The sequence below is a fragment of the Eimeria mitis genome, genomic scaffold (assembly GCF_000499745.2).
Source record: "Eimeria mitis Houghton genomic scaffold, Emh_scaff1429, whole genome shotgun sequence".
Classification (NCBI taxonomy): domain Eukaryota; phylum Apicomplexa; class Conoidasida; order Eucoccidiorida; family Eimeriidae; genus Eimeria; species Eimeria mitis.
The window spans coordinates 1-11,092 of NW_024013921.1; the positions used below are offsets into that span (position 1 = coordinate 1).

At 51.3% G+C, this 11,092-nt stretch overlaps 3 protein-coding genes across 3 annotated transcripts; 1 reads left to right on the top strand and 2 right to left on the bottom strand.

Annotated features, from left to right (window-relative positions):
- Positions 1–122: 122 nt before the first annotated feature.
- On the bottom strand, positions 123–2,111 carry EMH_0036830 (uncharacterized protein; the record flags this gene model as incomplete). The annotated part of the gene is made up of 5 exons (XM_038022283.1): positions 123–537; positions 658–750; positions 1,311–1,504; positions 1,636–1,776; positions 1,992–2,111. The coding sequence occupies 5 exons, from the start codon at positions 2,109–2,111 to the stop codon at positions 123–125; spliced, it is 963 nt and encodes a 320-aa protein (XP_037878137.1).
- Positions 2,112–4,379: 2,268 nt separating this feature from the next.
- EMH_0036840 (Retrotransposon nucleocapsid protein, related) lies at positions 4,380–5,863 on the bottom strand (the record flags this gene model as incomplete). Its single annotated transcript, XM_038022284.1, has 3 exons — positions 4,380–4,877; positions 5,315–5,559; positions 5,803–5,863. 3 exons carry the CDS (start codon positions 5,861–5,863, stop codon positions 4,380–4,382), a joined length of 804 nt encoding a protein of 267 aa, XP_037878138.1.
- A 1,626-nt stretch (positions 5,864–7,489) lies between these two features.
- On the top strand, positions 7,490–10,992 carry EMH_0036850 (white protein, putative; the record flags this gene model as incomplete). The annotated part of the gene is given in 11 exon segments (XM_038022285.1): positions 7,490–7,808; positions 8,166–8,303; positions 8,472–8,519; positions 8,775–8,926; positions 9,035–9,079; positions 9,083–9,201; positions 9,369–9,520; positions 9,693–9,945; positions 10,295–10,343; positions 10,502–10,564; positions 10,951–10,992. Coding segments are annotated over 11 exon segments (1,380 nt in total).
- Positions 10,993–11,092: the final 100 nt, after the last annotated feature.

Below are 11,092 nucleotides of genomic sequence, written 5' to 3' on the forward strand. Positions count from 1 at the left end.
ATCTCCCCCCCGTGTCCAGCCATATGTCTCCCAAAACCCCACCCGAAAATAAAACCCCAAAGCAACCCTGATGCCCCACGTATTACCTGACCGACATGCTGCAGAGTCACTACCCATATTGTCTATGCAACGGCAGACGGAAGTGTATAGGCCTGCCAAATGGTGCATCGCAGCTGTGTTGGACTGCGCTGGCGTGTGGCACGTGTCTGACCGTTATAGGATGCCTCTGTCTGTTCGATGGCACTCGACGACTGCTGTAGCTGCTCCTGGGTAGCCCGCATGCGTTGCACTTCCTTTGCCATAGCCTGTCCCGTCTCCTGGAGCAGCTGCTGGCTGTGGGACTGAACATGGGCAGGCCTCTGCAAGGCTGGTGGGTTGAGGGAAGTATCCTCGTGTGGCTTCTGCGTCCCGCGGGAAGAGTTCACCTGCTCCCCAGTAGTTGCCTTAGCTCGAACAGGTTCCAAGCGAGGACCCCCGCTGCGAGAAGGACCTCCAGGCTGTGCATCTCTAGCAGACAAGCCTACTGTGTTCTGTGCCCTGAGACGAGAAACCGAGCACCAGCAAACTAAATGGACTAAAAAGCAGCAGAAGGTGAATATATGCGCCACGTAATCCCGAGGAGTTCCATTAAACCGAACTGAGCGTGCATATGCCTACCTCTCCTGGACGGAACATACGAAGTTGGCCATCCGCATTGTGTGAAAGTGCCGCTCAGTATTCTGCCACCAGGCAGCGAACTGCGACTTGTACCTGCACTCGTAGAGTCATACAAGTTGCATAAATACGCACCTAAGCAGGTGAAAAGGCAAAAAGAAGCAAAGGGTAGCGATGTAGTGATACTGATGGTCAGTCAAACAAAGAAGCAAATGCCAAACATACACAAGAGTTCACGCAGACACGCACTTACAGGGCTACACAAAAGAACATTTGATGTAGACCCATCTGCCGGTTAAAATGGCCCATGAAGATACCCACAACGCATATACGCGCATATGCATCTGCAGAACAGCTGGCATACGTGCACGTACAAAAATACATGCCCAAGCAGGCAACAATGCGGATAAGCATGGCTTGATGTACGAGCCTACGCTGACCTTTGTAGCGATGCAGGTGCAACGATCGGTGTAGAGAGGCATACAACTGCAAAAGATACTATAAATTGTAGGGATTCAAGTCAGTGTGTTGCAAGAACAAAAAGTTCTTTGTTTACTGAGTGCTAGCACACAGTCCCTAGATGGAAAAAAGCGATTATTGAATGTGGGCCGGGGTCGCAATGCGAGAAAGTAGAGAGCGACGGTGCGGCTGCGTACTTTTGCAGGCGTTGTTGGTGCTGCTTTAGTAGGGCGTCGAGCTCATGCAGCTGCCTGGGGTGAAAGGATTCTCTGTGTCGGGCATCCTCCGGGGACTGGGCGGAGCTGTAGGAAATGATCTTCTCAACAATTTGAGCCAAGTTCTTCGCAAGCTGCCCGTAGCGAGTTATACGTCGCGCGACACGGCTCCGGAACTGAAGTCATACAACCGGCACTGTGCTGGCGTATAGAAAGTTCCCCGATTAGCCTAGCCGTGGAAGTGGACGGCATCCGCGATGCGAAAAGGGGATAACTGGCGCATGGTGACATTAAGGGCGAACCCTACCTGGACCAGCTGCTGATGCTCCGTTACATCCGTGTTCGGTGCAGTTTCAAAGAGAGATGTAAGGGAGCCATCCAATGCAGCCAGGTCCTCCACGACGACATGCAACTGCTGCAACAAGTCCTTCAGCGCCATCTGCTCCTCCTGTTGACGCACGAAGAGCAGACACACCACGTCATTCCTCTTCTCAGTAGATAATACCCATAAGGTATAAGCTGAAGTGTAGCTATTGGGAAGGAAGGCTCAATATGCAGATGGATGAGCCGGAGAGCGAATACGGGCGGCATTGGGCAAACCACGGTCATGCGCTCACGAACAAGTGCGATGAATCCGCATAATAACGATTGCTACTCTCATACCTCAGCTGCATACTGCTGATTTACACTTTGATGGTAGTTTGGCTGCACTGCCTTGCGATGTTGCTTGCCCGCGGCCGCCATGCTAGCGTCAACTGGTGTAGGGTATGCCGGGGGCACCATGGAAGAGTGAGGAGAGGGCAAATAAGGCTTTAATTTCCAGTAAATGACGTAAAGAGGGTCATCCCTCTCTAGGACTCAGGGCGCCGATCACGGTGAAACGGCCGAAAGAGTTGGCTATCGCCTTCCTATACAGGGATACTCTTAGGTGTCTGCCCGTCGGTAACGGTGAAGTCGGGTGTGTGTCTACAAGCGCAGATTCTTCTGATGAGGCAACAGACGAGAAAAAACGCAGTTCCATCCTAAATTATGGTTGCTATTGAGAAGAAGTTCATAAACTTGGTCGCTTTCTTGCATTCCGTTCCTGAAGATTGTGGGAGATGCCGGGGCTGTCAGTTGGAGAAGCACAGTACAATGCCCTGGGGTTCCACAGGGTACCTACAGGTTTGTTGGAGTGTTTAATGTAGGATTTCAGGTTTCTATTCTACAAATTAGCGTAGTAAGTTATCCTTGAAAGAAAGGTATTATACGATAGAATCTGAGGATCTACACTGTGGAGCCTTGGGGTTCAGCAAGGCGGGCTCAGACACCCTAAAGTTTCTGAAAACAGCGAATGCACCCTATCGTATTAATATAACAATAAGTATTTAGCCCTGTGATAAGAGTAGGGGCAGCAATCGCTATAGAATCAACGTAAATGGAGTCAATATGCACCCGCAGTGCATTCTAGCTTAGAGAGGAGCAAAATGCTGACAAGTCCAATGGAATACAAAGGGATCACAACGATAACGACCCGTGACCCTAGAGGGGAAAGTAACATGCTGGCATTTGGTTTGGATTATGTTGGTAATTCGGCGGGTGAATAGATCTCGGAGAGTGCCGTGGGGTTTCCCCTACGGTTGCGGCCAGGGCTCGTTCCGCCAGCACTGGGGGGGTGCTGGCACCGCTCGTCGACCAGGCCTACACCATTTCGCGATCACTCTACATCACTCGCATAGACGCTACTCATCCCTCTACACTCCTGTGGAAGGATTAGTTGGCCCTTGCCTGTACTATGCTTATGCTACACGTTAGTTACCTACTATGTGTCGGGCCTAGCCGGCACTGGAGTGCCAGGAATTAGATATACCCGCCGACGGAGAGTTCTGCGCCGTTGCGATGAGCCAAATCAACTACAGCAACTCGTATAACAATCACAATGTAGTGCCCCGCGCTAAAATATTCCCCCCAACTCGTGGGCGATTGACGCCGTCAGACGTGCCTGTGCGTGGGTTACGCGCCCTCAGCCTTGCGTCCGAGTGCGTGCTGCCAGTGTAGCGATTTTATCCCACGTAGACTGAACACGAATGCTAAGCTACCGACACGTGCGTCTCGGCGACACGCGAATTCGCTCGGCGTGAAGCGTGGTTGCGGCGTCGGAGTGTCGGGCAAGTGTGGGGATGCTCCGCTAGCTCCCACGTAAGCCGTCCTTCCGGAGGCCTGTGCCACTTCACTAGCTAATGAGCAGTGCATATCCATTCTCCTCCTCATTGTTCCACTGTGTAGTCCAGGTCGTAACTAGTTGTTGCGTTTCCAAGTTCATCGCGCACGTGTAAGCAGCCCACAGCATTTTCCTCGCGAACCCTCCGGGGGTCGCGAGGGCAATCCGGAATCAGCTGTGATGTGTGAAAAACATGGTGACACGCATCAGTTGGGACAGGGACAAACGATATGCGACCTTACAAATCCGGCCAGTACCTGTAAAAGGTCCGCGAAAGCGAGGCTCGAAATTGAAGCTGTAATTCCGCGAGGGGAAGCTCTTGCTGCTGAGATAAGCTTTGCCCCCGACGTCCAACACCGGTATCTCGACAGTGGGTATCCTCATAAGTGTTTTGGTTCCAATTGGCCTTGCTGATGCGGTCTTGAGCTCGCTTGCACAGTTGGCTGAACAATTTGGTCATGGATGGGATGGGTGTAGAGACCAGGTCCCACAATGACCAGATTGGCAGCGGTGAGCGGATTTTCCATTAACATGACTTCGAACGGACTAAACTCCGTAGAGGAGTGGCTTGTACAGTTGTAGGCCAGTTCAACTGCCGTGAGGAGCCGGTCCCACTCTCACTCGTCAGGCTAAACGTATGTGCAGATCATCGGCCCAGGGGTTCTGTTTTCATGCTTTGCTTGACCACCTGTCTATGGACAGTATCCTGTAGGCATCGCACGCTAAATATTAAAACGGTTGCACAGTTGGCCCCCGACTTCCTTCCCGCTGAGAACGCGGAGCGCTATCGGTGACAAGGGTGTCAGGGGAAGCATGAACCAGATGATCTGCTAGCAGCCAGTTGGTATGCCCTATGGAGAACGCTTTAATACCAAGTCGCCCGAGTCGAAACTGACTGCGGAACGTCTTTGGTCGTAGTTCCTGGCTTGACGTTCCTGTGTTTTGCGCATGCATTCCCTCACTGCTGCAAGCTGTCTGCCGAAGTCAGAAGCCGCAGACGATCGGGGCTGGATTTCAACAGCGAGGTCGAGCGGCGGATCTGCGGGTGGGGTTTCTGTGTAGACCAGGGACGCCGGGGAGCAGCGGGTGGACGAATGCACTGTAGTGTTATAAACCCACTCTGCACAAGCAAGAAAGTCAAGCCAGTCAGATGAGTTCTGTTGGGTGTAAAGTCGCAAATACTGCACCAGCGTGCGGTTAGTTCTTTCGGTCTGGCCGTCTGCCTCCGGATGGTTGGCAGTGGTCATGTCGTGGTCGATGCTGAACTGTTGCATGAGGCTAAGCCAGAAGGCGCCAACGAACTTCGGATCCCTGTCGGTAATGATGCTTTTTGGGAAGCGTTGGAGCTTCTACACATGATTAATGAATAGTTTGAGCCACTCCTTCCGCTGTGACCGTGCTCGAGCAGTGAATAAAGTGAGCNTATTTGCTAAGCCGATCCACCACAACATATATACTATCATGGCATCTGACGGGTGGTAAGCCCACTATGAAATCCATGGAGATATCCGTCCAGATCCTACCGGGAATAGGGAGGGTGTGCAGGAATCCGGGGTTGAGCGTGTTTCGTGGTTTTTGTTGCTGGCAGTCCGGAGAAGAGAGTACGTATTCCTCGCCAGAGGGGCCCATCCTAGGCTACCAGAAGGACCTGGCAACACGCTCTAGCCCCGTGTTTAGCTGGCTTGGCGTTCACAGCCCCAATATCCATTGGCTCCAGATCGGGATCATTCCCAGACCCCCTTTCTTCCTTTTCGGCTAAGGATGTGGATGTTGTGTTTCTCCTTACCATCCTACGGAGGTACTCCATCATCTCAGCGAGTTCCACTTTTTCGCCCCTCATTTCCATATCTGTGGACTGGCCAGTTACTGTTTGCCTCACACCAGGGGACAGCCCCGCTATAAACCAATTATAGTGGAGTTCCGTATCCACCATAGGATTTCGGTTCACCAAGGACTGGTATTTCTCAATGTAGCGCTCTATTGACAATTTTCCCCGTTTAAGCTTTCTTAGTTGCGCCACAGCCTGCTCCCCTGCAGACATCGGAATAAACCCGCAACATAGCGCGTCCCGGAAGGCCTGCATGGACCTGACGTGCGCCGCGAACGTGGAGCCGTCGCTTAAGTGTAGCCACCATCGCCGTGCATCCACTTCTAACAAGGAAGAGGCCAGGAGTAGTTGGAATTCTTCTGGGGCATTTTGTAGGCGGAGGTATAAGTCTACGGAATTAAGGAACTCCTCTACGGCCTCTGCATCGCGCCGCCTNTGCAACTTACCAAGGCCAAGTGGGGGCTCGTGGGCTATCAGTAGGCAGACCACGCCACATCTGTAACACATGGCGACCGTTTACCGTGGTTACGTGTGTCCCCTAAAATGGGCCCGTGGCCTTTATGTCACTAGATCTACGGATTGCGTGCCAAAGTAACGTCAGGTTTCTGTTATTCCCGGGGAAAATCCTAAATTTACGGAACTTCCGATGGAAGGATCGACCAGAATCGCCTTCCTCCACCAGTATCTGCTTGTCCCTGCCAGGTGCGGGCTACTGCCGGCCATTCGACCCGGCACCAGGTGCTACGGTCGGACCGCAGGCGAGACCTGGCTCTAGACTGTAACGCTAGTTCTCTGGCCTTTATCTAACCAGAGACGAGCCGCAATGAAGGCAAAGACATAAAGCAAGAGTTTCCCAACAGCAGCTGACTTCCTTCCGCCGTACCTAGGCATCCTGGGCGTTGAACCCAGGGCCAGGGTGTCACGGGGAGGAGGCAGCCCGAAATGGGNGCGCTTACGCGCAGCATGCCAAAGCCGTCGATAGGCTCCTGAGCTAACTCTGCGCTAACTCATGTTACACTAGACTGCTACACCTCTAATATACTCATAAACCTACTAATATTGCTGAATTCTTCTTATACATGAGGCAAGGTAACCTTAGACCTCGAATATCTCACAGTATCCACTCTCTATCTTACTCTTAGGCTACCGCAACCGTGGGCAATGTAGCGCCTGTGCACTACAACATCACTCTACAGTTATTGTTGCTGCTATTGCTGCCTTACTGCATGCTTTACCGTTGTAGACACTTATGAAGCATTTGTTTTTGCCTGCAGGCAACCCATCAAGGCCAAATTAATGTTCCTGTGCTAACTGCAGACAGGCCACGGTACACATCAGACAACCGATCCAGCACGGTTACATCCGTATAATCTGCCTGCACGGCAACCCAAGGAGCAAATATCCCTGAGGCCCTTCTTGATGTATGCACCTACAGAGTATTCAATCGTAAAAGACTAGCTTGGCTGACAGAAGCCTGCATACGCACGAGGATGATACATGCGCCGACTACTGAAAGACCCTCGCGCAGCGTTATGCATCCCACAAGGTTTTACACTGTAAAACTTAACGAATAAGCTATATATAGCGCATAAGCTGATTACATGTAATCAGCATCGTCTGCGAAGAACAGTTAGTGAAAAAATGCTGGTATATGACGTTTCACACTACTCAGCCTATTGCTTCTGACAAGACCTGCAAGACATGCACACGCGACGAACTTTGCGACACAGCTGATAGCGGACGCTGCATATTGACTTTGGTCTGTAACTAAAAAGATGTTTGGATCACTCGATGTTTGAATTTGAGCTTCCGGAGAGGTTATCTTCGACCTGGGAACGCTCACCCCTGGTCTGTAGCGGGAGGGAGTGAGTGCTACTGGCGACAGCCGCCGGTCAATAGTTCTCCCTCCTCCCAGTCTTTGCGCTCGGCTTCATTAATCTGGATCCTTGTTATTCCTACATAGATAGGTAGACATTGGCGAGACAGGGAGGCTCCAAATACACAGTGCAAGCCCTTGAGCGGATCCGTGCAAGCCATTCGACACTCACGATTCTTGCGGACTGGGCCACTTTCTCCGTATGATCTTGAAGGGGATTACAAAGGCCTTGGGGAACCAATTCACCTTCTTCAGCGATGGCAGAACCTCAGGAAGAGTTCCTGCGGCAGCTATCCAGTGGAGTGCCTCCTGCAGGAGCCGGGGACTGTTGCGAAGCCTTGAATGCAGCGGCTTCAGATATTGTGCTCCGCCGCTTTAGCATCCAGAGTCTAAAGAGTAGACGCAGCTCCGTAGACAAGGGTTCTGCGAGTTGCATGGATGGCGCAGACGACGCAGGTCTCGGGAGGGGCGAAGGCACTTCCCAACCAGAGTCCGATGAGCAGAACCCGACGTATGAACGCCTCAAGAACCTTCCCTTCTGTCAGCCTGTCACAATCACCTTTAAAGATGTGTCCTGTAAGTCTGCACACAACAACAGCGCGGGGTAGGAGTCACGTTATAGTCACCTTGGTAGTCGGCGGCGGGGACGACAGCCGAAAGGATGATTGTGCGTTGCAGNCACAACATCTTTTTCTGGCAAAGGAATGCGTGAAATTTAGCTCCTCTGCACAGACTCAACTCTGTCCAAATGCACATGCGCATGTGGTAGTTTTTCAAGCGTGTGCCAGTTTGGCATTTGCTTTCCTGCTGTCTCCTGAACTCATAAGACGCATGCTTTTGGGGGCTGACTGTTGCGCGGAGGTTACTACATAACACTGGAGTTGTGACGAAAACTCTACCACGTTGCTGCCATTTGTAGTCCTGTGTTCGCAGTGAAGGTAAATGTACCGAAGCGGTTCACTGGCGCCCTTTCCTTACCCGTTTTAAACCAAATTGCAAGCGCCGTTACACCGCCGCAGACGAAGACACTCCTTCAGGGAGTTGACGGGACCGTAAAACCGGGGGAAATGGGTGAGAATGGCTGGCTGTTACTCCCACCGGCCGGTTGTTCATACACACGAAAAGGAACCCAGAGATGGCAGGAACCACGTTGTCCTATTGGTAGTAGTCTCTGACCGCGTCCTTTCAAGCCGGAGATAGGGCTTTGTGACAATTTCTTTTATGGATCGTTTTCCGCAGTTGCACTGATGGGGGCCAGTGGGGCAGGAAAGTCGACTCTTCTGAACGGTAGGCCTTAATCACGCACGCACGTGCCTGATCCTGTGAATCGGGAAGAAACTGTCAGCTAGCAGAAGTAGAAAGGAGACTGAACAAGAAACGCGCGGTCTACGTACGAATCAGATTATGCACCGGAATACGTGCTTAATCGAGGCTTTTCTGTGCTGGTGTACTATATTCTGACGCGTTACGTGTTTTAATACAAATGAAGCTGGTAGTGTCAGTGTAGGGAGCGGCTGGTAAAGTTGTTGGCGTTGCTTGCAGTTCTAAGCCGCCGTATCGTTAGCAATGGAGGGTCCGTTTTGTTCAACGGGAAGTCGCTGGGACCGGCCGAAGTGAAGCGACTATGTTGTTTCATTCAGCAAAGCGACTGCTTTTATGGATTTCTCACCGTGCAGGAACATCTGGACTGCGTGGTGCGTTATGCTTCATTATTTCAGCATTGGCGCACGTTACATACGTTTAAAAGATGGCACACACACGACATACATGCATATGCGTAATATCACCCAACATTTGCACAGGAAGGTGCGGGAACCTTCAGTATCGCCCTCGTTATGTTGTGGCATATNTTGAGGACTGGGCAAAAAAAGGAACAAAGGGCCAAGCTGGTTGATCGTTTGGTGGAACTGTATGGCTTGGCAAAAGTCAAAGACTCTAGAATAGGGAATCTGCAGATGGCAGCGAAGAGGTCGGTGTTCACGCTATGTTTGTGTACGCGCTCCATATGGTCGCTCGGCTGGACTCCCCGCTAATTTTTCCTGAGATTGCTCGCTGGATTGCTTTCCACTTAACCTCCGTAGAGAAAGGTTGTGGCGTTGGAGTTGGATTTAATGCGCGTGATTGCTGTGACCGCAGAGGCATCAGCGGGGGGGAAAAGAAGCGCTTGAATATTGCTACGGAAATGATGACGAGTCCGTCGGTTATATTTGCGGACGAGCCAACCACTGGTCTGGACTCCTTAATAGCTGAAAATGTCATGAACATTTTCAGGCTGTTAGCGGATCGCGGTGAGGAGCGCTCTTCTTGTTTGCCTTGTTTGCTTCTTTTTGGGTTTTGACAGCGGATACGCTGCGTGAATTTGATTCATCAGGGATACGGAAGAAGTTGTGTCGTCCTAGAGCCTCGTTGTACGACTTTTGGCAGAGATAATTTTCCCCGCTGCATCTGATGTTTGCACAGGGAGAACTATTATATGCACAATTCATCAGCCGAGTTCAAACATTTTCAACATGTTCACAAAGGTGCTCCTGCTGAGTCGTGGGCGCTTGGTTTTCTACGGGGACCGTGAGGCAACTCTTCTATACTTTTCACGTCTAGGCCGGCCCTGCCCGCCATTTACGAGTGTACCAGAGTTCCTTCTTGAGCTTCTTGTAAAGCAGCAACTTAACCTGGGGGATCCTTCGGAAGATTTAAGCGATTTAACGCCTGAGAGGTATGCATGTGTCCCAAAATAGTAGAGCACATTTGTTGTGGTAGTTGTTGCGTTTTATCTCGCCAAACGGAGCTTACCTAGTGATGTGTACTCATAAGGGTGGAGCGCCGTTGCTGCAATCAACTCGCCTACAACGTATACACGCTCTCTTGATTTTTCGTCGCCTGTGACGTGGGGTTGTGAGCTCCTGCGGCCCTTTGTGCTATCTGGAAACGGTATATTGCGCTCAGTTCATGAAACCTACTGATTATTTAGGTTGTAGATAAAGACCAGGAGAAAACATAGTTAGGCGATCTCTCTTAGTGACTGCATGCACAGTGAAATGGGCCGTGGAGTGTTTTTTGTGCAGACTGGCAGAACATTGGGAAAAGACGGGCGCAGCCTTTCTTGCTGAATGGGTGAGTGCGCATGCATGCATAAGCCGTCACCAGCAACTTGATGCATGCAAATATCCAACAGAAGATCGGGGATTCTAATGAGTTGCAAGCGCTTGAAGGAAGCAAGCATGCGCTGGTATGCTGACGTGCAAGTTCGTATCCTTGCTGCTGGACCGCAGGAGAATGTCCGAGATAAGCACATTCAAGCCATGCAGGACGCTGGAGCATTTCAGGGTGGCCAGGTAATTTGGTTTTNGTCCGAGATAAGCACATTCAAGCCATGCAGGACGCTGGAGCATTTCAGGGTGGCCAGGTAATTTGGTTTTTCGCAATATCTGCTTCCTTGGTGCTTCACGGGGCTGGAGGGGGCAGTTTGTTTGTGCTTTGCATGCACAAGCGAACATGCCGCACTGTGTAATACTCACGTGGTATTGCGTAATAGTTCACAGTGCATGCTTCCTGTGCTATGCCTCGTATCTTCCTAGAACGCCAAGTCTACTTCCTTTTGCCGCTTCCGCTTGCAAAGGCAGACGCTAAATTTCTAAATCGTCTTTTGCTTGCCCGCAACATTCCATCTGTGACTAGTTGCCCGTAGGAGCGCAGTTGACTTATTGCTGGTGCTGGTCAGATTCGCGTGTTTGCTGTCTCTTTCTCAGGATTTTGCGAATAGCGAGACTGGTGAGTATCATATCATCCCACACATGGGGCTGTTCGGCTTCCAGCCGCACCGACCACAAATCACATGGGCGAGTGCTGCTCCGGAGAGGGGC